Here is a 27,855-nt window from a genome sequence, read left to right as displayed (position 1 = left end):
CTGAAAATATCCGGGGTCAAGGCTATGATGGTGCAGCTAACATGAGTGCTAGTTACAAGGGGCTGCAGGCCAGAATTCAGAGCCAAAATGAAAAAGCACTATATGCGCACTGCCAATAATACTGTTTAAACCTAGTGTTAGTGGAGACCGCTAAGTCAAGCCCCCATTTTGTGCGTTTTTTTAATTTGGTAGAGAGGCTCTACGCTTTCCTGTCTTCTTCTAGCAAGCGCCATGCTGCATTCATAGAAATGCAAAAATTGTTATATGCTGGAGAGAAAACCTGGGAATTAAAACGGCTGAATGACACACGCTGGGCCTGTCGAGAAAATGCCTTAAAAGCACTGCACAAAGTCCTTTCTGCAGTTATGCAGCTGTTGAAAAAAATGCCAGACAGCAATCCACCAGATCCAGCTGCAGGTGATGCTCTAATGTTGTTTCGCAGCATCAATTTTGAGTTTATGCTTTGTTTGGAGGTGGCCACTCCAGTGTTTCAGGAGACTGCTGTTCCATCAGCTGCTCTTCAGCGTAAAGATGTGGATCTGGCAGTGTCATACACAGTGGTGGAAGGAGTGCTAGAAAGGCTTCAGGAACTCAGGTCAGATAGTGAATTCAAAATTGTGTTTGAAAAAGCAAAGGAGAGGCCTGAGGTTGCTGGAATTGAGTTTGCTGACAAAATACCTGTTGAGACAAGACCCAGAAAAATACCTGCACGGAATAAGTACAGTTCCAAGTCAACAGGAGAAGACCATCAACCTGAGAATTTGGAAGAGTTCTATCAAACAAGGGTATACTATACCTTTTTGGATACCATTACTCAAGAGTTGGTCAGACGATTCAAAGGAAAGGATAATAGTTCAACTGGCATTATACTCAAAGGCTTACACAGTCTGACAATAGCATCCAAATGGTCAAAAGGAGTGGAACCTGATGTTGAAGTTGTCAGAACAGTTAGCAAGTTCTATGGGATTGAGGAAGAAAAGACCTTCACAGAACTTAAAGTGTTTCATGCATCCTACTCCTTCCCCAAAACCAACGTGCAGGAAATGCTAAAGTGCCTAAACGACAATGAGATTGATTCTGTTTTCCCTTCTCTTTCTCAACTCCTTAAAATATATGCAACATTACCTGTCTCCACATCTTCAGTTGAACGGTCATTTTCAAAGTTAAAGCTTGTGAAATCCAGTCTTCAAAGTCTTTGTAATGAAGAGAGGATCTATGACCTACTGATGCTCTTCATCGAGCGAGATATTCCAATTAATCGTGATTAAGTCATTCAAATATTTAAAAACACAACAGACAGACGCTTTAAATACAGGTGATTTATTTAATAAATAATTGCATTTAAACTATGGAAAAAAATACATTTGATTGTTATTTGAAGTAATAAGTCTTTCTTTTCTTTTTTTTGTGCCCTTTTGGTCCTTCCGCCCCTGCCCCTGGTCTGTGCATGCCACTGGTTCTGACGTCACATTTTTTACGGAAATCACAATGGCTTGTGAAAAGGCACAGCTACTTTATGCAGGCTGTGTTATTTGTCTGTGGATTAACTGTTTTGAAACGTATATGGTATTTAGATAGCCCCTAGACCTCTGTTATCACAAAAAAGCCAGGAAATTTCAGTTTTGACAATATGGGACCTTTAAATCTATATAAAAAAAAATCATGGCAAGCCCAAAAATTCCTCTTCCTAAATAAAGACAAGACTGAGTTTATTGTTTTCGGCCCAAATGAGAATTCTTAGTGTATAAGCCCTGATTTAGAGAGTCCATTTTTAGATCCTCAAGGGTTCGGAACTTAGGTGAATAATTAGATTAGGTGAATAAGTAGATAATGGGTTAGCGAGACCAAGCTCTAGTCCCTGGAGTACTTTTACTCTAGTCCCTGGAGTAAGATTTTACTTTTAGGTTCTGTACAGATTACAGGACGGTGAATGCTGTTATTCCACCCGACTCCTATCCATTGCCAAGAATCGAGGACTGTATAGATAACATTGGTTCAGCAAAGTATGTCACTAAACTGGACTTACTAAGGTGATATTGGCAGTTTTCTTTAATACCTAAAGCCTCCGATCTCTCAGCCTTTGTGACACCTGATTCATTTTTACAGTACTCTGTAATAACGTTTGGGATGAGAAATGCTCCCTCTATTTTCCAGCGGCTAGTAAATGTGGTCCTAGCTGATGTGCTAAATTGTAATGCCTATCTAGATGATTTGGTAATTTACTCTTCTGATTGGTTACATCACATCAATATTCTTAGGGAAGTTTTTACTCGTCTTGCAGGAACTACTCTGACTAATGGGAATGTAACAATATTCTGTGTAGTTAATTAGCAACTAAATACATTTTTGATAGGTAGGTTAAGTGTGAAGGCAATACATAAAGGCTTGTTGCAGTGTGATCCAGGCAGATAAGAAATGATATCAAAGAAAATTGGAATATAAGGAAAAACATATTTTAATAAACAAAAGTAAATTGAATATAACAATTACAAGTCTGATAAGAATAATAATGTAAAAACATGTAACAGAATCAAGTAAAAATAAAAGGTTCAGTAGGAAATCAGCTTGAAAATGAAATAAACACATGAATCTAAGTACTACTTTTAAAATATTACTAAGTATTGTATCTAAGTGATGAAATATGAAGTATAGTAAAATAAGTAATGTAAGGAAGTAAGGTCTATGCAGAATGCATGATGTCTTAAGACAAGTTATTGGTTGTGCCTACATGACTATAAGGCTCTGGAAAGTTCCTAGGCTTTCCAGTACCAAGTAAAAAAAAACAAAAAAAAAAACACACTTGAGAGCAAAGTGCACCCTCAGATCAGGTCACTACATTCTTGCTCATCACACAGGAACCCCCAGTGAGCTATTGTCGTTTCAACACCACTTGGGATGTTCATTTAACTGATGAATGTAATAGAAACCCATTTATTACTGTGATCTGAGGAGAATCTTGAAGGAGATGTTAGAGTCTCACTCTTTATTTTGAGCCATTAGATGTATTTGTCCAAACTTTCAATGGCATCCTGTTTAGAGTATTTTCTCCATCCATCTGGTATCTCTTCACTCTCCTCAAATGTTTTATTGTAGTATTTTTCCAGATGTTTCTGGAATCTGCACACAAACCACTTCCAGTAGGGCACCTCAGTGAGATCAGGGGTGATGCTCCAGTCTGCATAAACTCCTCCTGCTGTTCTGTAATCTCTACAAGGGAACCTTCCATTTGGTGTATAAAAATACTGATCACTTGCCACTAAATTTGTACAAATATCAGCACAGAGATTCTTTGTTGAATGGGAATATGTGCCATTAATTCCTCTCACTCTGTGGAAAGCAACACTGTGTTCTCCATGATGGTTTTCTATGATGTTGCAGCAGACTGCTTTACAGAACGGACACTGAACCCAACAGCACTGACAGAAGTGATCAATCAGAAGCTCATCTGGCCTGAACTTATAGTCCAGATTTTCTGGAAAAGTCTTTCCGTTCAATCTACTGCTGATATCAGACATTATTGCAGGAAGTTCTTTTCTTATCACATCTTCTAGGAGGTTGAAATCATCAACATGTTTCACTGCTCTGAGGTCTTTTTCAGAGAAGATCAGCTCATCTGAGAGCTTCTGTGTGAAACTCTTCAACCACAAACCAACATCTCCTCTGTTCACTTGAACACGTTTAGTAGATTCATGTGCTGCTTTCATGATCTTCTGCTGCAAGAGTTCAATGTTCTCCTTCATCTTGGGTAAAACATCTACACTGAACTTATCAGTGATGTACCGACTGACTTCATTTCTGATGAAACTCTTGAAGTGATCTCTGGGATTTTCAACATAGTTCATGAATTTGTCAAAATCCTCCTCTTCTGCCAGTGTCTTCAGAATGTGTTTCTCCAGATTTGATCTGTTTCCATTCAGTGATTCACAGTTTTTCATTATTTCATATGTCAGATCTCTGGAAGTCTTCTTGTAGACACTCTGCTCAATGGGCTCTTTGAGTTTCTGACAGATGATCTCACCAAAAATAACAGCTGATGTTGCTCCATGACAGTATTTCTGGAAAATACTGTAGTATTGTTCTCTCTTTTTAACACATATTGTTTCCCTGAACAGTGTGTGTTGGTCAATGATCATCTTAATTGCTCTCTTACAGATGGAATAAACCAAATCCACAAAGAATTCATTCTTGAACTCATATTTCTCTGATCCTTCCTGATGTTCTGTTACTTTTCTCTTGATGTAATCTGTAAGTAATTGAATGCAGCTGATGTTGTAGCCCATCTTTGAAATATTAAATGATTCAATCATTCTGTCTGTCTGCTGAATGACATATGTGACTAATGATCTTATTTGTGTTTCATCCTCTTTAGAGAGACTGTGACTAAATGTCTCTTTAGCTGACCTGCAGGCATTTGTGAAAGATCCTGTAAATCCACTGGTTTTCTTTAACTGTACATAATCTGCATAACTGGTCACACAAAAAATATCCTTCCTCTTCCTCTTCCCTACAGGAGCACTTTCATAGACATCACTGAGGATCTCTCTCACATCTGTCTTTATGTCAATCTCTCTGATTGCATGAGTGTCTCTGATTATCTTCTTCCAGAACAAATCAAACTTTTTCTTCAGTGTTTGTTCATCATTTGTTTTGTCTTTGAGTTTTAAGGCAAGTTCTTTGCTCTTTTCATAGAGAGTGTTTTCAAGATGTTTCCTCTGAGATTCAATGGTTTTCTTCAGGTCTCGCTGCTGAAGAATCTCGTTTAATGTCTTCTTTGTTTCTCCCACAATGTTTTCCTGAATCTCTTTTATTTTAATTTCAAATGATGATTTCCACCGAATCAGTATATCTGCATCTGTGTCTTTCTCAAAGAATTCTGACATTGATTTCTCCACTTCTTCACTCGTCTTCTTCAGTTCTGTTTGAAGATCAGTTTCCTCAACCTCATAAAATGCTCTATTTTCTATTTTGTTGTGTAGTTTGTTCTCAGTTTCCATCATGGCACTGTGAAGACTCCAGGACCACTTGCTGTATTTTGTCTCCAGTTTCCTATAGGCTGAAATCTCCAGAGAATTTCTGAAGCTGAAGATGAATCGTTCATTCAGTAAAGCCTCCCAGAGATCTTTAATACGATCTTTTAAGTCTATCAGCATCGTTCCGTGTGACATTGAGGCATGAGACACAATAGTTTTTTTTAGTTCTTGAATATTCTCACAGTAGTTTGGGTTTGGTGGCGCCATCGGTGGGTTTCCCTCCCAGAGCTGAGCAAAATACTTCACATCATTCTTAACATCAAATCCAATGACATCACTAAAACACTCTGCATCATAGACTTCATCTTTAGCAGCGAGTTTTGTCATATCATCCAGTTTCTCCTCAAGTCGTCTCCTTCCCTCCTCATTTTTCTTGCCAACTGTGACGTCTAAAACGTTCTGATGCACAAACACACAGCTGGGATTCAGTCTGACCTTCTTCATCCTCATGAAGGCCTGAACAACAATCTGAAGAATGTCCTGCATCTCAGATGGGTTTTCACCAAAGATATTGATCAAGGTCAGATTTGCAAGACCAATAACAAATGTGGCCAATTCATTGTCATGATCTTTTGTTGATCTTCCAGCCAGTTCTAGAGCATGAAGACCCTCAGTATCAACAACCAGAATATAATCAAAGTTCATCTGTGTTTTCATCTCGTCTGAGACTCTGACCAGCTGCATGAAAGCTCCTCTGGTGCACCTGCCAGCACTGACGGCAAACTGGAGTCCAAACATGGCATTCAGCATGGTGGATTTCCCAGAGCTCTGAAGCCCTAAAACTGACAGCACAAAGACTCTCTGATCTCCCAGTTTCTGGATGAGTTTATCTAGAACAGCAGAGATCCAGATCACAGGAACATGAGCAGCATCTCCATTCATCAGCTCCAGTGGAAATCCAGATATCATCATCTCTGCTGCAAGACTTGGGAGAGAAGAGAAGTCAAATTGAAGATCTGTCTTGTTCTTCTTCACAGATGAACATGATTCATAGATCTGACCGATCTCCCTCATGATGTGCTGCAAACCAAAGGCTGCGGCTTTAAGTTCCTCAGATATTCTCTCAGGGTCAGTTTGTTCAGCTTTGATCTGCTCAGAAAGATCAGCTGATGTATGTTCATCCAGCAGAATTCCAAGCCATTTGATGAAAAATATATTCTCATGTTGAGTATGCAAGTTCATTTGTTTTATAAAGACTTTAATAAACTCACTGATGTCAGATTCATGCTGCTGTTCACGGATTTCCTGCATTTCAGTTTGTTTTCTACTGAAGTCCATTTTTGCCTCATCTCCTTGAGGTCGATGTAGTTCTTTGTTCTTCTGACTCCACTGACGCAACAGTTTCCCCTGATGAGGCAGAAATGATTCTTTGATTTCTGTCAGATCTTTATTCTCCAGTAAACTCATCATCTGCTGTGCTGCTTCTCTTCCTCTCCTGCAGTCTTCATCATCTTCCTCATCTACTCTGATGTCTGAGTGTTTGGACAAATCTTCAAGTCTGAAAGTGGAAGATGACTCTGAAAGACAGTCATTTATAACTCTTCTGAGTTCTTCAGATACTTCTGACTGATTTCTGTCTTTCAGACCAATTTTGAATTTCCCTTGCTTTGTCTTATGTACAGAAGAATCATCCTCAGTAAAAAGAAAAATTAGTCGCTTTGAGTCCTTGTACAGGTTTTGGATCTTTGCAGCAATACTGACATCCCTGTCCAGTCGTGGTAGAAGAACAACATTGACAGAGGCCATTTCAGAGAGGATCTGCAGCTGTTTCTCATGGTCTCCTGCATCACCGTGTAGATTACAGAACGCAACACAGTCAGTGAATTTATCATCATAAGATCCAGAGGGGCAGAACCAGGCGATCTCCACCACTCCATCCATCAGGACTCTGGTTCTGCTGCTGCCTGGGCAGTTCCTGTGGAAGAACGTGTTGTGTTTCTCATTGATCAGACTGTTCATCAGCTGAGACTTGGATGAAGACACAGAGCCAAACCTGAAGAAAGACACCATTGGAGTTTGTGCCTTGTAGATCGGGTGGGTTTGACTGATGATCTCATTGTTGGAGTTTTTCATGTTCCAGCTCTTGTTGATTTGTCTGAATGTCCAGAGAGGAAACTCAATCTGTTGTGTGTCTGGATCAGGAACAAGCAGAGGCAAAGCGTACTGGCACTGGGACAGTTTAGTGACCATCAGCTGCTTCAGGAAACCATCAGCACAATGAAACACAGCCATCTGGATATCCATCGGGTGAATGCGATCAGATTGGCTTGTTCCTTTGTTAGACAAAGATGTGTCATGAAAAACATCACTCTTGTCTTCAGATGTGTTATTGTTTCTTTGTTGAGTGTCCTCATTGTTCTCTTTAGTTTTAATGTATCTTGCTCTGTAGTTCATCATAAGTAGTTTTTGTATGAACGTCTGAACCAGCTCCTCTTCAGCACAAGACTCATTAGACTGTAATGAATGTGCAGATGTTAACTGAAGAACATCTGCAGCTCTCAGTTTATTGTGACAGTTGCCTTCAAGATGAAGTTTGTGAAACAGATTATACATTTTTTTAGTGTCTTCCTGTTGTAGGTGTTGATCTGCTCTGACTTCTGCTGTTCCAATGTTCTTTTTTTCTTCCTTTTTAATAGAGAATAATACAATAATTTAAAACCATGATCCATTATTATTATTATTATTATTACTAAGGGTGTGCCTGAAGCCGAATACCTTATTCGGAAAGGCACGGATAATGGCTTCAAGTACGAATAACGGATAACGAATAATTCTGCTGAATAATATTCGTCTGAGGCTGACACAGTCACTCATCGTGTTTAAAGGATAAATATCTCAAACACAATGAATGAAATGAGTGCAGATCAAAGTCGTGCATTACTGTTGCCTCTCCATCCGGCTGTCTCTCAGAAATAAGAGCTTGGCGAGAGTAAATCAACTAAAATACTACATTATATAATTGTTTACACACGTTTAACTATTTTATTTGTATATTTAAATTATTTTAACCTTGTACGATATGATTCACAAATGAATGGAATAAGTAAAGCAAGATCTCAAATCAAAAAGCCACGTTTTGTCTCTCAAAAGAGAGAGTTTCCCTCTCTCAGAAACTAAACGCTCACTGTCAAGAGTAGCCTAATTATCCACTAAGTCACACATACATTTTCTACTACTTGATATGTCTAAATAAATGTTTTAAACTTTGTATGATACGATAGGCTACATATTTCTTTGTCTCACTCTCTCTTGGAGACGGAAAGTATATTCTTTATAATTTGTTCAGATTTGCTTTTGTATGCATAGATAATAGTAATAGTTCCCTATCGTCCGGTCACTACGACGTACGTCGTGGTGAACGACGAATAGGAATCTCGCTAGAGAGGCCAATCTACTTCGAGTGAAACTAAAACAAGCCAATACACATTGGCGTGCAATCATTTGCATCAGCTGCGCAGCCTCGCAGCGCGGGTATTTAACGAGCAGCTGGTGTGATTGCACTTCAGCTTTTTGCTTCGGAGCCAAGCACTTCGATGCGTTCTACAAACAGAGTGACAAGACAAGCCTTTTCGGACCTCTCCTTCCCGGTGCGGGCGTTACAGCACGGCAGCGCGAGCAGTCTTCTTTCTCTCTCTCTTTACCTTCTCTGTCTTTTTTTGTTTTACATACTGAGCAAACAAAAAAAGCTGTTATAACAGCTGGTAAGGTGCGCCATTAGAGCGCTCAAAGGCTGTTCTAACAGCTGGTAAGAGAGAGACAGCGCACAGACTGGTGCACATTCCTGTCTGTGTTCGCAGTGACTGTTCCCCTGCGTGTTTCAGCACCAGTGAGAGCAGTCCCTAAAAGAGCTTACACAGATAGAGAGCGTCTTTTTAAAGATGACTTTCTATCTGTGTGTTTCTGGATGCGGTCGTTACCTGGGTTCACGGGATGGTCACCAACGCTGCCTCGTGTGTCTGGGCATTAAACACGCTGAGGCAGCGTTGGTGGATGAGTCATGTACCCATTGTGGGAAGATGACCATCGCGGAGCTGCGGTCGAGACTCACGTTCCTGCAAAGGGGCGGAGTCCCCGTGCCTCTGCCTCGATCCAATCCTCCTCAGAGGGTTGCTTCGGGCAGTGACACGGGTGACCTGAGGATTACGGTGAGCGCGTCTCCTTCGGGGAACCAACCCCCTAGGAACCCTCACCCCTCTCACGCTCCGCAGCCAGTGGAGCCCCCATTGGAGAAAGCTGGACCATCCTCGCGGTGTGTACCGGTTGTCTCCTTTGGGGCTCCCCCTGAAGACCAGATGTCGATCGCTGCATCGGAGGGTGGGTCAGACCTCTCTGCGGACGACGACTCGGCACCGCTGCCTCCTTCGGGTGTGCCAGCGGTGCCTGAGACGGACCCGGAGATGATGGCCATGCTTTCCCGGGCCGCCAAAGGGGTCGGGCTCGTGTGGAATCCTCCACCGTGTCCCGAACCCTCGAGGTTGGACGATTGGTATCTCGGGGTGGCGCGTGCTGGTTCTCAGCAACCCACCCCAGTGCCTTTCTTCCCGGAAGTGCATGAGGAGCTTACGGGGACATGGACGGCACCTTTTACTGCCAGAAACCGTCCCAGTGGTTCCTCCTCCCTCACCACCCTTGATGGCGGGGCGGCTAAGGGATACACGCGTATCCCGCCAGTGGAACGGGCCGTTGCGATGCAACTGTGCCCTAACTCCACTTGGCGTGGAGAACCGTGTCTTCCTTCCCGGGCCTGTAAGTACTCGTCGGATTTAACCGGCAAGGCTTACAAGGCCTGTGGGGAAGCCGCCTCTGCCATGCACGCTATGGCGTTGCTGCAGGTCCATCAGGCCAAGGCACTGAAGGACCTGCACGAGGGTGGTCACGATCCCCAAGTTCTTCAGGAACTTCGTATCGCGACGGACCTCGCGCTTCGTGCGACGAAGGTGACCGCGCGGTCGGTGGGTCGTGCGATGTCCACCATGGTGGTCCAGGAACGCCATCTCTGGCTGTGTCTGGCCGACATGAGGGAGACCGACAAGCTCCGGTTCCTTAACTCCCCCGTGTCCCAGACCGGCCTCTTCGGCGACGCGGTCGAGAACTTCGCCCAGCAGTTCTCGGCTGTACAAAAGCAGACTGAGGCCATCAGACACATCCTGCCGCGACGGCCAGCTGCTGCTCCCACCCCACCGCCTGCGGCCCCTCAGTCTGCTCGTCGCCGAGGGCGGCCTCCTGCGTCTGCCCCTGCTCCCGCGCCGCCGCAGCAGCCTCCATCTAAACGGCGCCGTGGAGCCAGTCGCAGGCGGGCCGCCCCGCCCGTCCAGGACCCCGCTAAGAAGGGCGGCAAAGCCAGGAGCAAGCGGCCCTAGGACGGGCGACCCAGAGATGGCAGGGACTGCTCTCCAGGAGACGATGACCGCATCGCTCCATCCCCCCAAAAGAGGGCCGGGTGGAAAATCCTTTGTTTCCTTTTGTTTTTGTTCCGCCGCTGGCCTCAAAACGAGCGGTACCCAAATTTTCAATAAAAGAGCAGTTTCTTCCGTCTCTGGGTCCGAAGAGGGCCCGGAGAGCAGTGGGGGGAGAGAATCCTCACCACTCTCATCCGCCTCTTCTATCGCCAGCAGGCAGCAGTGTGCAGTTCGAGAACGCAACCAAGCCGCCTCCTGCACCTCCGGCCTCGTGGAACCAGGTAAGTGTTGCACAGCACACTCAGACTCCGCTACGGGCCGCCTCCCAGAGAGAGCCTCCCGAGCCGAGCCCCTGTGTTCCACCTCGCTGCCCCACTCCGGGTACGCCTACAGTCCCTTTGGTCCCGCTTGTACGGTCTCTGCGAGCCTGGCTAGCGCTCCCCAGTCCGTCTCGCTGGCTCATTCGGACCATCAGGCTCGGCTATGCGATTCAGTTCGCCCGGCGTCCCCCCAAGTTTCGGGCCATCCACTCCACTACAGTGAGAGCAGCCGATGCCCATGTCTTGCGCGCGGAGATCGCAGTCCTACTGGCGAAGGACGCGATAGAGCCGGTCCCTCCAGCCGATATGAGGTCAGGGCACTACAGTCCCTACTTCATTGTACCCAAGAAAGGTGGTGGGTTACGACCGATCTTGGACCTGCGAGTTTTGAATCGGAGCCTTCACAAGCTACCGTTCAAAATGCTTACGCAGAAACGCATTTTCGAATGCATCCGTCCCCAGGATTGGTTTGCAGCGATCGACCTGAAGGACGCGTACTTTCATGTCTCGATTCTTCCTCGACACAGGCCGTTTCTGCGCTTTGCGTTCGAGGGTCGAGCATATCAGTACAAGGTCCTGCCCTTCGGGCTGGCCCTGTCTCCTCGTGTCTTCACGAAAGTCACGGAGGGGGCCCTTGTTCCCATGAGAGAACAGGGCGTTCGCATTCTCAACTATCTCGACGACTGGCTCATACTGGCACACTCTCGAGATCAGTTATGCGAACACAGGGACCTCGTGCTCAGGCACCTCAGCCAGCTGGGCCTTCAGGTCAACTGGGAGAAGAGCAAACTCGCCCCCGTGCAGAGGATCTCTTATCTCGGTATGGAGTTGGATTCGGTCGCCCAGACAGCGCGTCTCACAGAGCAACGCGCTCAGTCGGTGCTGAACTGCTTGAACACGTTCAAAGGCAGGACGGCGGTCCCCCTGAAATTCTTTCAGAGGCTCCTGGGGCATATGGCAGCGGCAGCAGCGGTAACTCCGCTCGGGCTGCTTCATATGAGACCGCTTCAGCACTGGCTTCACGGCCGAGTCCCGAGATGGGCGTGGCATCACGGCACTCACCGGGTGGCAATCACACCGGCGTGCCGCCAGACCTTCAGCCCGTGGTCAGACCCCTCATTCCTTCGGGCAGGAGTCCCCTTGGAACAGGTGTCCAGGCATGCTGTGGTATTCACAGATGCCTCTGCCACCGGCTGGGGTGCCACGTACAACGGGCATGCAGTATCAGGGGTGTGGACGGGCCCCCAACTGCACTGGCACATCAACTGCCTCGAGTTGCTAGCAGTTCGTCTCGCTCTGAGCCGCCTAAAAAGGCCGCTACAGGGCAGAGACGTGCTGGTCCGTACGGACAACACTGCGACCGTTGCGTACATCAACCGTCAAGGTGGTCTACGCTCCCGTCGCATGTCGCAACTCGCCCGCCATCTCCTCCTTTGGAGTCAGAAGCATCTGAGGTCGCTTCGAGCCATGTATGTCCCCGGTGTGCTCAACCGTGTGGCCGACGAGCTATCACGAGCTGTGCTCCCGGGAGAATGGCGACTCCACCCCCAGGTGGTTCAGCTGATCTGGAGAGAGTTCGGAGAGGCTCAGGTAGACCTGTTTGCCTCCTCAGAGACCTCCCACTGCCAGTTGTTTTACTCCCTGACCGAGGGAACACTCGGCACGGATGCACTGGCACACAGCTGGCCCCGGGGTCTCCGCAAATATGCATTTCCCCCAGTGAGCCTACTTGCACAGACCCTGTGCAAAGTCAGGGAGGACGAGGAGCAGGTCCTTCTGGTGGCTCCCTATTGGCCCACCCGGACTTGGTTCCCAGAACTCATGCTCCTCGTGACAGTCCCTCCCTGGCCCATTCCTCTGAGGAAGGATCTTCTGACTCAGAGACGGGGCACCCTATGGCACCCGCGTCCGGACCTCTGGAAACTCCATGTCTGGTCCCTGGACGGGACGCGGAGGTTCTAGGTGACTTACCCCCAGAGGTACTTAACACCATCACTTCTGCGCGAGCACCGTCTACGAGACGTGTGTACGCCTTGAAGTGGAACCTGTTCGTCGAGTGGTGTTCCTCCCGTAGAGAGGACCCCCGAAGATGTTCGATAGGGTCAGTGCTTTCCTTCTTGCAGCAAGGGTTGGAGCGAAGGCTGTCTCCCTCCACCCTTAAAGTACATGCTGCTGCTATTTCAGCATATCATGACCACATAGATGGCAAAACAGTAGGAAAGCACGACCTGGTCGTCAGGTTCCTTAGGGGGGCGAGACGATTAAATCCTCCTCGTCCTCCCTCCATACCCTCTTGGGACCTTTCCCTGGTGCTTCGAGCACTTCAGGATGCTCCCTTTGAGCCTTTGCAGTCAGCAGACTTAAAGCTTCTCTCCTTGAAGACTTTGCTGCTGATTGCACTGGCTTCGATCAAGAGGGTAGGGGACCTGCAAGCATTTTCGGTCGACGAATCGTGCCTAGAGTTCGGGCCGGGTGACAACCATGTTGTACTGAGACCCCGGCCTGGCTATGTGCCCAAGGTTCCTACCACTCCCTTTAGAGATCAGGTAGTGAACCTGCAAGCGCTGCCCCTGGAGGAGGCAGACCCAGCCCTGGCTTTGCTCTGTCCCGTTCGCGCTCTGCGTATGTACGTGGACAGAACTCGAAGCATCAGGACCTCAGACCAGCTCTTGTCTGTTACGGAGGCCAGCAGAAGGGAAAGGCTGTCTCCAAGCAGAGGATGGCCCACTGGATAGTGGATGCCATCGCCTTGGCTTACCAATCTCAAGGCGTGCCCTGTCCGCTCAGGTTGCATGCACACTCCACGAGAGGCGTTGCATCCTCCTGGGCGCTGGCACGTGGCTCCTCGCTAACAGATATCTGTAGAGCTGCGGGCTGGGCGACACCTAACACGTTCGCTAGATTCTATAGCCTACGTGTAGAGCCCGTGTCCTCCCGTGTTCTCACCCTAAACGGGTAGAAGCACGGTGAGTACCGGCTCTGTCGGCTTGCTGCATCCTACTGTGCACCTTATTACTCCAGAGTCAAAACCTGTTGAGTCCTCCAAACACCCTCGGCCCGGACATGGCGGAGTGTCCGGTGCCAGGCCTTGTCCGCTGAATCCTTGAGAACCGGGTCTAGGCTGGGTCCCATATGTGTGACCCTACGGGGATCCCATATGTGTATATTCTCCACGGCTGCTCCTAATGGAAGCCCGTGTCTTTCCCTTGGGCTAAGTCACCCATTACTCATATGCAGTACAACCCTCGGGTTAGTCCATATGTCTATTCCCACATAACTCTCCTTAAGAATGTGGCTCCCGCAGCGTTCCCCTCCCTCAGATCGGGCACGCTTTCCCAGTGTTATCCAATAATCTCACTGTATGGGTTATAACGGAACAACAGTGACGGATACTCTCGGTGTAAGCCCTCTCCTATCGTCCTTCCAGGCAAGAAGGTGTGGAGGCTTACACGGGGCGCTGGATGGGGTGCAGCAGCTGTGGCGCTTTACTAGGGATTCCTATTCGTCGTTCACCACGACGTACGTCGTAGTGACCGGACGATAGGGAACGTCTCGGTTACATATGGTAACCCTCGTTCCCTGAGGGAGGGAACGGAGACGTACGTCCCGTCGCCACATCTGCTGCTACCCGCCGGGGCGACCAGCTTTTCAGGCTTGGCTCCTCAGCAAAAAACTGAAGTGCAATCACACCAGCTGCTCGTTAAATACCCGCGCTGCGAGGCTGCGCAGCTGATGCAAATGATTGCACGCCAATGTGTATTGGCTTGTTTTAGTTTCACTCGAAGTAGATTGGCCTCTCTAGCGAGATTCCTATTCGTCGTTCACCACGACGTACGTCTCCGTTCCCTCCCTCAGGGAACGAGGGTTACCATATGTAACCGAGACGTTTTTCTTTTCTTTTCTTTCTTTCATCTTCGATGTTCTCTAATCAGCTATTTATAGAGTCAGACTCCTCTTATTTGCGGTTCTCTTATTTAACATTTATTAACATTTATTATTACTGTTTTAATTAGAACTTTTTAAATCACGAAAGGTGATTGACCTCGGGTCGCCTGAAGCACAACCGCATTACACCTCAAAGCATTGCCTATGCGAGACTGTTGGTTAGAAGATATTTAAATAAATGTTATAATCATAATAAAAACAACATTATTTTATCAGTTATACAATATTTGTTTAGTGATAACTATGAAGAAAACAGAGGCTGTAAATCCATTGGCATAATAGTCTTCTCAAGTAATTGTACGAACTTCCAGGTAAAGCCTTGCTCACTTACGGTTTTATCCGAATACAGATACAAATAATTTTGAGATTGTTACAGAAACAGATACCGATATTGGCTCTGCTGCACACCTCTAATTATTACATTTCTTTTATTCATTATTTACAGTACTTATGATTTAAACTGTCATTTCATCTGGCCTTTCTTATATTTTAGAATCATTTCATCATAGTGAATATGGATCATGAGGAAAGTCATTGGCAAACCTATGGTAAAATATGATTAAAGTCTTATTTTCTGTGCATTCAATCAAAACGCTTTCAGTGTAACTGTAGTTCATCAGAATATTACTATCTAATATATTACTACACTCCAGGTTTCTCTGAACACTCACCTGAACTGAATCATCTGTTTCAGCACAGATTTTATTCATCTCCTCCTCATCAACTCTTTCATAATCCTCTCTCCCCTCTCTGTTTACACCTGGTAAAAACATTTATCATGGTTGATCTATTTTAGTGGAAGGCATAAGGTAATGCACATTTACAGCATTTAGATTCACAGATACATTTGGTTTATGGTCAAATATTAAATATTTCATATACATATATAGACAAATATTACCCACTCTTAACTGCTTGGTTCCTTGCACTTTGCTGAAAGACACATTTGATTCTAATTAACAACTGATTAAATTATAAAATTGGCAATAAAGGAAACAATTATATATAAAGTACAAGTCACTCATAAATATGCATGTATTTCTATCCAATCACTTAATAAATGTTTTTCTTTAGCTGATACTTGATAAATGATACTCATACCTTAGTGACGACTTTGATCACGTCACTGTCTATGGTGTAGTTGAGTTTCCCCACCGCTGCACATTTGATCTCATACTCAGTTCCTGGTCTCAGATCAGTCAGAGTAAGTGTGTGTTGATCCTTCAGCACAGGTTCAGATGTCCAGACTGTGTCCTGCTTCGGTTTATACAGTAATCTAAGCTCCTCTGTAGCAGGACATGATGGAGGAACCTTCAGAACCACAGTGTCACCTTTGACCTCTTTAGTGATTGGACAGGCTGGTTGTGATGGAGGAGTAAAGCAAACACATTCATCACATCCATGTTTATAAAGGAGAATGCAGGAACCAGGATTATTCTCTGTTTCCTTTGAGGAGACTATAAATTTAGTGGATGGACTGCCATGTGACGTCATTAGCTCCGTAAACATTATTAAATGTTCTCTCATTTTCTCCCTGATGGTTCCAGTGAGCCACGTCAAAGCATGAGGAGACATTTCTGGATTCTTCCACACTGTCAGAGTTTTCAGGTAATTTTCTTGTTCAGAAAGCAGCTTGTCTGTCTGCTCAAGAGAACTAAACATGTAGCAAACCACATTCTCCACCTTAATATCTGACAAAACTGTGTCTAAGCTCATTTTCACTTCAGCTCCACAGTCCAATAATTGTTGAAGAAACTCCCCAACTGTATTTAATTCTTTCTCTTTCTCTCTAATCCACTCCATTAGGTCATGTGTGTTAAATGGAGACTCCTCGTGAGCTTGTAGAAGATTGGTCAAAGCACAAGTTTCTTCTTCACAGGCTTGAACTGACCGGATCAGCGAATTAATTGTCTTATCAAAATCTTGTCTGTAGATTTGGCAGTATCGCCTCATATCTTCAATCTTTTTGTGACATGAACTGAATGCGGTTATCCTGGTGTCTTGCAAAAGTTCACTGCACTTGTTCTCGGTAAAACTCAGATTTTCAATGACAGAGTCTGTTGCCATGATAAGCTTCTTCTCGATGACCCTTAGATGGATGACATCACTGTCTATGGTGTAGTTTAGTTTCCCCACCGCTGCACACTTGATGTCATACTCAGTTTCTTCTCTCAGATCAGTCAGAGTAACTGTGTCTTCATCCTTCAGCACAGATTCAGATCTCCAGACTGTGTCCTGCTTCGGTTTATAAAGTAATCTGAGCTCCACTGTAGCAGGACATGACGGAGGAACCTTTAAAATCACAGTGTTTTCTTTGACCTCTTCAGTGACTGGACAGGCTGGTTTGGATGGAGGAATAAAGCAAATAGCTTCATTACATCCATTTTCATACAGGAGAATGCAAGAACCTGGATTATTCTCCATTTCATTTGAGGAAACAATAAACTTGGCTGGTTCACGGTCTTTTGAATCAATCAAATTCTTAAATATATTTAAGTTGCTCATCATGATCTGTTGGATCTCAGTAGTGAGCCAAGACTTTTGCATTGAATCAGGGCTTTTCTCATCAGTTCCTCCTTGTGTTGAAGGACTCAGATATGCCTTTTGTTTATGGAGCACATCTGAGCAGTTCAGTGATGTGAACGTGTAGCTGACCAGATTTCCAATTTCCAGATCCATCAAGATGGCATCTAGGTTGACTTCTACCTGTGCACCAGCATCCTTCAGCTGTCTGAGGATTGTGTTAATGATATTAGACTCTTTCTCTCTAACTTTCAGCCATTCTGCAAGGTCATGTCCTCTGAATGGAGATTCATCATGTTTTTGTAGAAGATCATCTAGTGCAGTTTCCTTCATCACATTTCCACGGATGTTTGGCAGCAGAGAGCCGAGCGTCTTCACGAGTCTCAACTTGTACTTGTAGCAGTTGTGCTTCATGTGCAGAATTTTATCATTAAATGCAGCAAAAGTCAGAGCAGGCGAGTCTTTCAGAAGGTCACTGCATTTCATCTCTGTTGTATTTAAACTCTCAATCACTGATTCAATCTCCACGATTAGGTCCATGCTGATGTCTTTATGAAGTTTTGAAGCTCTTGAGTGAAGTTTGTCCAGAGGATAAAGCCAAACTCTCAGTGGAACTGCCAGCTCTTGGTTTTCTTTCAGCAGTTTTGGAAGATCAGCAAAAACCTTCAAAGCATCTTCAAAAGAGGTCGGGTTAAACGGTAGCTGGAAGTCGCCATAAAATGTACAAGTGAATTTTTTGACTGCAGTTTTCTGATTGTGATTTACACTTAGATCAACATTTGCATCTTCTGAAACGATGCCTTGTAGTTTCTCAAGAGCCACTTTTACTTCTCCTTTTACTGTTTTTTTGTCCTCATCTGAGGAAACCTCTCTATCAAACACAAAGCAGGCATCTGCTCCATACAGCACTGCTGTCACCACATGTGTAGCTGTATCATCATCCTCAGCATTATTTACAGAAGGCAAATGATTCATGGTCAGTTCTTCAAACCTGCTGGTTGAATGATAATGTAGCGTCAGTCTCTGCTGTTTGAAAGACGTCTTGGTGTCTTTGAGATACTTTGCTGCTCCACTAACATGGATGAGATCACTTAAAAGACTCAGTTTGAGTCCACTGTCAATATTTAGTATTTTAGATTTGTCCTGAATGGAGTCTGAAGCTGTAACATTGAACCTTGTATTAATTTTGGAATGAGCGGAACTATTCTGCTGCAGCTGCTCTTTACTCCAAAGTCTGACCCCTGCAACAGGAAAAATGTGTTTTAACTCTCAACAGTCAATTTATTAGAAATTACATTTTGTTTAGAAATTATAGAGAGACAAATTCTGAAGGTGGTTAATACAGTTTAAGACAATAAAAGTAGGGAAAATGCTTGTCTGCATCTGTTTTTGGTATTTGACTAGAATATACAATATAAAGACCTTTTCAGCAAAACTACAAACATATTCATGGTTATTTCTAGCCTATGTTGAGTAAAACTATGGCATCAGAAAGAACAAAGAAAGTACACGTCTTGAGGATCAAATATTGTAGACTCTGTATAGAAAGAAGGCCCAAATGAAGAGAGATGCAACACAGGAACTTTCTTGACAGACACTTAAGACAAAAGCAGTGGTGACCCAGGGCCAAGTCCTGACCCTGACTCCAACCAGCAGGGAGAGGTCAAAGGGATGAGAGAGAGAGAGACTGAGGACGTCTCTGGGATCAGCCCCAAGGAGAAGACAGTTCGAAGGGCTCACTGGGTGGCATAGGCAGGACCAGGCAGGAGGCAGTGACAGGGACAGACCACCCTAACAACCAGACAGGAAACAGGCCAATCACAAGTGGAGTATAGAGAGCTCAGGTACCGGGCAAAAGCCCAGGACAACCGGTGGAGAGAAACTCTGCCCCATGAACCTCAGGCAGGGCAGGACTGGAAAGAGCACTAGAACACACAAGGCATACAGCACAACAGGACAGTATAAGACAAGGCACCACAAGTCCAGAAAAAAAGACACAAGACAGCAAGATGAGGCACAGCACAGTAAATGATTAAACCAATGACTAGAAAAACTGGTGAGAAGAAATAACTAAAGCAAATATCTAAAGTAGAACACTAGACCAGAAGATTAAAGTAAACAGCTAAAGCAGACAACTAGAGAAAATAACTAGACTAGAAAACTATAGTAAATAACTGTAGAAAAGAAGCTAGAAAAAGTAACACTAGTTACATAGGTAACGTCTCTGTTACGTATGTAACCCTTGTTCCCAGTGGTTAAAGTGGGATTTGGCAGGTGGGGGAACCCTCAGATTTTGTGCAGGTGCAACAGGGAAAAATTACTCACCGTGGGACAACATATTGAGTATCGTGGTATAGCAATACTTTTTGGGACAAGAGTGTCACTGTACACTGTAAGAGTGTTGTGTACAAGTATCACAATACTTATTTACTTGATATTTTAATGGTATTATTTTGGTCCATCTACATCTACACTGATATGATGACGATACTATGTTAAAATTGCTGACCACCACAATATGTAACACAACCTTGTTTTTCACAATGTAAATGTAAAAAAAAAAAAAATAGGAAGTCAAAAACTGACTGAAATGTGAGGTTGTTCGGGGGCATGCTCCCCAGAGAAAATTTGGATTTCTCTGACATAATTATGTGCAATTTAGGGATTTTGAAGGCCAATTGTTTTTTAATAAGAAATAGCTTTAAAACCTTGTCATTAGATTATTTGTCAATACCTGCTCGGTCCTCATCTTCATCTTTCTTTTTCTCTGTCTCCTTATTCTGCCCTAATTCTTCCCCTCCAAAAGCTGAACTTTGACTGATAGTAAGTTTCATTTTTCGTCTGTGTCAGTGAAAAAAGTAAAGGCTCAAGTGATATTTATATGTTTTATGAATCGTTTTATGAATCATTTTCTTAGACAAGTTAATTTACTCAAAGCTACCAGGAAAGCTGTAGCCTAAGTCAGTATTTCCAATAGGAACCTTCTACAAGCTTTGGAATTTGAAAACGTCTGTTTTTAAATGTTAAAAGTAATTTTAAATAAGACAAATTATAGTCTACGTTTAACGCAGTTGGTGTAATTGGCAGACGTTCCCTTATGCATCATGCGCTGTGGAAACGCGTCAAAGCATTCTCAGGTAAAAACATAATATATAATATAATAATAAATAATAAAATATAATACAAGGGAAAACAAATGTCAGGCGAATATCGAATCTAAAACTAACTTTACCGCGCTAAACCACCGTGAGTGCATTTCACGCATTAGTAATCGCTGGCGTTCAGCGGAGAGGGAGGAATGACTTTGTCTGCATGCGTGAACCGGTGTGTGCAATTAAATCAGACAGGAGAACCTTGACTGTGAACATAACTTCGGGAAGCGTGTTTGTAAAGGCGGGGCCAGGGGGTGATATTACGTTTTGATTTGATGAATGATGAGAATCATTGAATTTGATGAGAATGATTTGATTTGAATTTATTTATTTATTTATCTGAGGTGCCGGAACGCAGTTCCGGTCCGTTCCGGCCCACTTTAACCCCTGCTTGTTCCCTAAAGGAAGGAATGGAGACGTCACATCGGAACATTCTGATGAATTGGGATTTTGCCTGAGAGCCCAGTCGTTAACTGTAAACTGAACAAGCCAATGCACATTGGCATGCGAGATTTGCATCGCGGGTATAAATATGGAATCGGTGCGCTCGCATTTTGGGGTTTTTTTGGAACATCACAACAGAACATACCGACGAATTCCTGCAAACTTCGTGAAGACCTGAGGTGACAAGAACAGCCCAAAGGGGAGGACTTTTTACTGATATGCCCACCCTTCGAACACAAGGAGACTTCCTCACGTCCTCAAAACAAACGCAGCTGCCCAGTGGCGACAGAAAATGGGGCTGAGGATGGCAAGGCATCGCATCGCGCACACGCAAACACGCCCTCTTGGGACCCAGAGATAGAGGAAACTACTCTTCATTGAAAATTTGGTAAAGAACAAATCTGAACAAAAGATTCTCCACATGGTCCTCCTCCGGGGGAAGAGCACCTCCTTTCATCTCTGGGTTGCCCATCTAAGGGGTGGTGTTTCACCAACCGCTTGGAGGATTAGCGGGGGCTCGACGTCATGGCTGAGCTGGCCGCTTCCGGATTTCCTATGTAATTAGCAGTTACCTATGTAATTAGCATTCTGTTTCATTCCTCCTGGCCACCAGAGGCAGTGCTTAAGCATTAGTGAATGACTCCTACCAACATAGTCATGAACAATGCCACTGACTTGCAAAATAGTCAAGGTTGCTCCTGAAGAACTGCTGAACTGACAGCATAAGGGGTGGCAACGTTGTAGAAGCAGGCACGAGTACAGGGAGAAGCCCAATATCAGCTGCACAAAAATCCACCATAGAAACTCCTCTAAAATCAGCCAAAGATTTAGACACAGCCCTAGTGGAATGACAAGAGAAACCTTGTGGCAGGGGCTTTTGGTTTTTCTTGTATGCCATAGTGATCAGACCTACAATCTTTGACACTCTTTGCTTTGATATTGTGGCCCCTTACTGGACACCAGAGTTGATACCTTGACTGATCTGATTGATATGCATACTGAAAAGCATCCAAATTAATCAACTGATTTGCAATTTGAGGAAGCAGAAGTTTGGGAAGAAAAGGTTGATTTGGTCGAAGCACAACACCAGAAACGTCCGGAAAACAACGCAGGCATAACTCACTAACAGACGCATGTAACTCGCTTAAAAGCTTTTCAAAAGTGATGGCCAAAAAAAAAAAAAAGCATTTTTTTAAAGATACCTACTTAAAGTCAGCTGTCTTGCAAACAATCAACAAAACAAAGTCACGTACAAAGGCCTTAACTGTCTCACACCCTTTTAAAACTACAAGAGTATGAGAACCAAGAGAAGAACCATTAATTGATACATGATACACAGAAATGGCCACAACAAATTGCAAAGAAGTCATTCCGATTCAAGTAATTGAATTACTTGTCAAGTCAAGTAAAGTCAAGTAATTGATTGCACTGGAATCAGGCAATTCTTTGCCTCATTCTTCGCGAGACCCAGCTTCCACACATGCTCCAAAAGAAGCCTGGTGTTGTGGACATCTTGCTGTCTCTTGGAGGCAGACAGCAGCCAGTCATCCAAACAAGGCAGGATTCACATCATTCTAAACCATAGCAGATAAAGAGCTGCAGTCTTGCACCCTGTAAAGACATGAGGGGCCAGAGACAGTCTGAAAGTTAGGACCTTGAATTGGTAGACCTCTTCCTTGGAAACCATCTAAGGAGGACCATCTTAAGAACCATCCAAGAAGGACAGAGTTAGTCCTGACTAAACCAAATCAATAATAGAACATCCAGCTGCTATAAAAAAAAAAAAGAAAAAAAAAAGAGCCTCCTGGGGGTACATCCACATCATCAAAATTATCTTGGATAAAAGAATCAGAAGCACTTGTAGAGATCACATCAAATTCAGCATGATGTGTAGAGGAGGGGGCTTCTTTGCTAGAAGAAGAGGAACTAAAAGGCTCTTCCTCAATTCTCTTCTCGGCGACAAAAACCCTCTTTGTCGTGTTATAGTTACAGGCATGGCAGGCACCACAGGCTGAAGCAATTGAAGAAGACATTTTAGCTCTGACATCTCTAAGGACAGCAACTGTCTTAGAAAGAGAAGTCTCCTACATATGCTCACCCTGTGAAGTTGCTTTCTTCTTTGATTTGGGGCACCAGCAGATGCACCACGTTTCCGAGTCCATGTGGTGGGATGTAACTCCGCTTCTTTAAAGGGGTTCATGATTTCATTTATGATTTCATGATTATGATAGCTTCTCTCAAATGCTAAATTCCCAAACAGGACAGACAAATATCATGGCCGCTGTCAGTGAGAAGCATATTAGGACACAGCGTACATATCAATGGGAATCCAATAGCAATAGAATCGTGAGCCATGATCACTTCAGTAAAAGAGAAACCTTTGCTACAGGGTTATAATGAGTAGAGCAGTAACGAGAATATAACCACACCTTGACAATAGGGGTGTAACGATATTCGAACCGAACCGAAAAACCGCGATACACCACCCACGATACGAATCGCGATACTCTCATGGCGTACCGAACACGCCCGCCCCGCCCCCTGCTGCCCCGCCCCCTGCTGTCCCGGCTCATTGGACCTCATGTCTTATGTGTACACAACGAATACAGCGTTGCCTAACCACCATTAACCACATTTAATCGCAATAAGCTCAGTGTTTTGTTACATTCGATAATAAGCAAGGTGTAATCTTTCAAATTCTGTCTATTTGATGACGAAATTCAAACATTAAATGTCGTTTTGGCGCTCTTTGATGTGGCGTGACAGATCACCGTAGGCTACTAGGCTCCTCATTTCAAGCGGCAGCGCGGAGCGCGAGTAAACGCGATTCTCTTCCTCAGTTACAGAATAAACATGAATGGACACCTGAAGGTATGTTGAAAGATACAGTATACTTACTGAAAGGCATCATAACTCATGTAATCGCTCAGTCAGTGTTTCAACAGCGGAAATATGTCAATAAAACGCTTCTTTTTTCACATAGCTTTATTTACCTCAGGCAAGTCATTCAGTGTCCACAGCTTGTTGGTTTGCTAAGGAAATGAACTCTTTCACTAAATAAATGCACTATATTAGCCTATATATTATATTTTACTTAACCTGTTAATGACATCTTGATTATTTTATGTATGTTTAAAATATCTGTCATGAAAATGACAGCAACTGTGTAAATTATTATATTTCAATAATAAATTAGAGTAAAAACATATGTTAATGTAAAAACTGCCTTATGTGCAGTTTACATGTTTTCATACAATTTGTTACTTGAGTGTTGATTATTATTATATCTAAAAATAAATAGCAACTGAATTTAGGCTAAAAGTCTTGGCTCTGTTGTTAAGCTTTAATGTTATAGTAATGTGCAAGTAAGGGCTCCTATATAGTTTACAGCATTAGCAGATAATTAGTTTTATCCTTGCGAAACGTTTACTTGTAATTGAATTAATTTAAAGACAAGGACACAATTTGTTAATTAAATTATCTGTTTAAAAACAAAAACAATTTTAGCTTTCTAAACCCCCCACTCCACCTAAATGAACCGAACCGAACCGAACCGAGACGTCAAAACCGTGGGACGTACCGAACCGTCAGTTTTGTGTATCGTTACACCCCTACTTGACAACTGGTTGTCGGATTGCACAGAGGAGCACAGCATATCACAAAATCTGCATATAAATAATAAAGATACCGGGGAACTGTCAACATATCAATGTGATGAACACTAGCAACTGGATATCACAGAGAAGCACAAAATGTTACAGACAGATCATAAAATATGTCCAATAACAACAAAAACTCACCAAATGTTGACAAAATTCAATACAGATCCAAATTTCTTAGAAGCGCACTGTCACAGCTAGTAGTAAACTGCACTTGAAAGCACAGAAATCGATTGAAGATCTCAGTCAAGGGAGAAAGCGAAATAGACTGAATGCTGAGCTAATGTAGCTATTACCCTCAAGGCTTAGCCTGCATTTCTACGTGACTTTGTTGGTATATTATCTTGACATATCTAGCTGGCTCTGTGATAATCCACTAGTGCTTAAACACTGCCTCTGGTGGTCAGGAGGAATGAAACAGAACTTGTGTACATGACTTGAGCCAAGACCAGAGAAAAAAGGCTATAGCATGAGGCACAAAGCCCTCAAGCACAAAACGTACACTGAAACATGAAACAAGACAAGGGTGCTAGAGCAGAACCCTAACATAGACTATGTACTGCTAGTGCAGGTCTGGTTAAGTCTCTTATATGTTGTTATTAGTTCTCAGATTTAATTTATATATTGATACCTGGTATTAATTCATCCTTTCTGCAGTCATACAGCATGCCAAGCTGGAAGGGTCTCCCAAGAGCTGCTGTTTCAATCACATTCACTCCCACTGAATCCATACTAAAGACAAAACACAGTGCAGAAACAGATCAGCGAGGTAACGGTTACTGTGTGAACTCCCACATATTAAAATATGTTGATATAAAAGTTGCACCAAGTGTCTTCGATTTATAGTCTGAAGTTCGATTTATAGCATTTATAGTTAAATGCCATTTAATGCACTAATAACATTATTTAATAATATTCTGATATACATATCATCACTGGAGAGAGATTGGGTTGTTTTCCCCTATGTATTGAAATAAAGTAAAATATTAATGGCAATATTATAATAAGCATTAAAGGTCCCATGGCATGCTACTTTTTGTAGGCTTTAATATAGTCCTTAGTGGTCCTTAGTGAAATCTCTTTCCAAAAATTCAGCCTCGGTGCAGAATTATAGCCACTACAAGCCAGTCCCAGAATGAGCTTCCTTCAGACGGGCCGTTTCGGCGTGTCTGTAGCTTTAAATACTAATGAGGAGGAGAAAGGCGGCGCAAGGTGGAGGGTGGGTGTGGCCTTGACCATCTTGCGCAACGGTACCATGCATGTTTGTTTACGTTGGATATATTGCAATGGCACGAAGACACGCAGTTGTTCAAGCATTTCAGTTTGACCCAGAATCTGATCCAGATGGAGAAGCAACGGACGAAGAAATTGCAACTCAGCGGCTCCAGCAGGACGTTTCCGAATGGTTAGTTTAAAATATTATGTCTGGATATGGTACTTTATTCGGATGGTTTACAGTTATCATCATGTTGCTAACGCGAACCTACTGTTGCCTTTTCATGAGAGATCTGTAACGTCTGTTATTTATCTTATTACAATTACATCAAGCTCTGCGATCTTGAAATGCGGATATCGCGCGCGCCATATAACCAACAGGAAAACGGTTATCCAAATAACAAAGAAATGTACAACACTCACGTTACAGTGTGTGTAACTTGATGCTGTCTACCTTTACATTAGCACAAGTAACTGCATAGCTGCATAGCTAATGTGACAGCCACATTCTACGTGTAAGAAGCTAGGTAACCATAAACAGTAAAGCAACACACTTATATATCATTTGTTGACTTACTTGTCCGACGTTCAGCAAGCCCAGCTCTGTTTTGACCATTCGATGTTCATTTGTACATCCAATTATTGAGCAATTATTATGCTTCGCTCGCTCAAAAGCCATGATATCTCTCGTGGACAAACTAAAATCGCGCGTGCGTGTTCTACTTCCTAGCTCATTTTCTCATGGGCGAGAAATATTCTCTGGGCGGGCAAAGCAGAGAAAGGGGAGGTAACATTTCTCCTTATGACGTCATAAGGAGGAGATTCAAGATCAGCCCGGTTGAGCTTCCATTTTCTCAAAGGCAGAGAAAGATAGCAAAAGCTCGATTTACACCGATTAAAATTTTTAGAAACTTGGGGACCATATACAGGCTAGGGGAACTCATATTAATGTTAAAAAACCTCAGAAAGTGGAAATTTCATGTCATGGGACCTTTAATCTGAATAATGCATTTTTGTTTAAATCTCTGTGTTTTAAAACAAAACTAAGCATTGGAGAATATAGAGTACTTCCTAATAGCTGTTATTGTGAGACTTAAAACTTTATTACTCCACCACTTTAATTTCTCTATTATCTTTTTCGACTAATGTTCTTTCTGGAGTTCACCGTTCCTGGTTTACCCATAATTAAGACCTTGTCATGTTTATACTACATCATGTTTATAATTAATATCAGTTCGGTATTTTTCATACTATAGCCTCTTTTCAAATTCAATCTCTGTGACTGACCTCAGGCCTGCACACCAGGTAGAAGCATTAAAATATGATTTAACATATTTAGAAAAAAAAAAAAACACTTCCAGTGTGATACATGAATGTACAGCAGCCATTCTTCATATATTTTATAACCCTTTCATGTATATAACTGCGTAGCATGTATTTTTGTATGAAGCATCACTCACTTTTTCTGTTCCTCAAAGCTCCTCCTTTATTTTATCTTTTTTTCCATTAGACTCATAAAACGCTTTAACCTTTTCTTAAACACTTTGAAATTAATTTAAAGTGATTTCCTTCTGTGCCGAGATGCGATTGTCTTTCACAAGCTGGTCAGATTCAAACTATCACTTTCAATTTCAGGTTAAACTCCTCCCACTCAAGAGGAAACTTACAGACCACAAAGAGTAACATCTGCTATAGAGGATGAGGAGTGACATTACAAATTCGTTGAAGAGAAGAACATGTTAATGTGCAGAGACACAGAGTACACATACATAACAATTGACAAGAATAGAGTGTGTGTGTGTGTGTGTGTGTGTGTGTGTGTGTGTGTGTGTGTGTGTGTGTGTGTGTGTGTGTGTGTGTGTGTGTGTGTGTGTGTGTGTGTGTGTGTGTGTGTGTGTGTGTGTGTGTGTGTGTGTGTGTGTGTGTGTGTGTGTTGAGGTGAAATAAAGTGATAAAGTGAGTAAATCATGTTTATAAATGTCAACATGTTTGTGTTGTGTGAACTGATGCCGTTTAATATTGATTAGCATAAATATTCCTTTAATCTCAGATATTAATTCTTGAAATTAATGTGTAAATGAAGATAATAGTGTATAAATGTCTCACTGGAGAAGATGAACTTTATGATTTATTTAATCCCATCATTTTTAGGCTTAGACTGTGACATA

General features: G+C 43.3%; 1 protein-coding gene and 1 long non-coding RNA gene across 2 annotated transcripts; one reads left to right on the top strand and one right to left on the bottom strand.

The window, feature by feature from the left end:
• Window positions 1-303: 303 nt before the first annotated feature.
• Window positions 304-2,795, top strand: LOC309478432. Its single transcript, XR_014198988.1, has 2 exons — window positions 304-2,362; window positions 2,395-2,795. It is a non-coding gene; the product is annotated as an uncharacterized lncRNA (long non-coding RNA).
• LOC309477188 (interferon-induced very large GTPase 1-like) lies at window positions 2,481-27,316 on the bottom strand. The gene is made up of 6 exons (XM_082140358.1): window positions 27,148-27,316; window positions 25,104-25,204; window positions 15,796-18,458; window positions 15,600-15,627; window positions 15,366-15,454; window positions 2,481-7,655 (listed from the first exon to the last, which is right to left on the bottom strand). Exons 2-6 carry the CDS (start codon window positions 25,201-25,203, stop codon window positions 2,997-2,999), a joined length of 7,539 nt encoding a protein of 2,512 aa, XP_081996484.1. The 5' UTR covers window position 25,204; window positions 27,148-27,316; the 3' UTR covers window positions 2,481-2,996.
• Window positions 27,317-27,855: the final 539 nt, after the last annotated feature.

Source organism: Leuciscus leuciscus (assembly GCF_965113295.1).
Source record: "Leuciscus leuciscus genome assembly, chromosome: 1".
Taxonomy (NCBI): domain Eukaryota; kingdom Metazoa; phylum Chordata; class Actinopteri; order Cypriniformes; family Leuciscidae; genus Leuciscus; species Leuciscus leuciscus.
The sequence above is the reverse complement of the archived record's forward strand: the minus strand, read 5'-3'. Positions and strand labels throughout refer to the sequence as shown.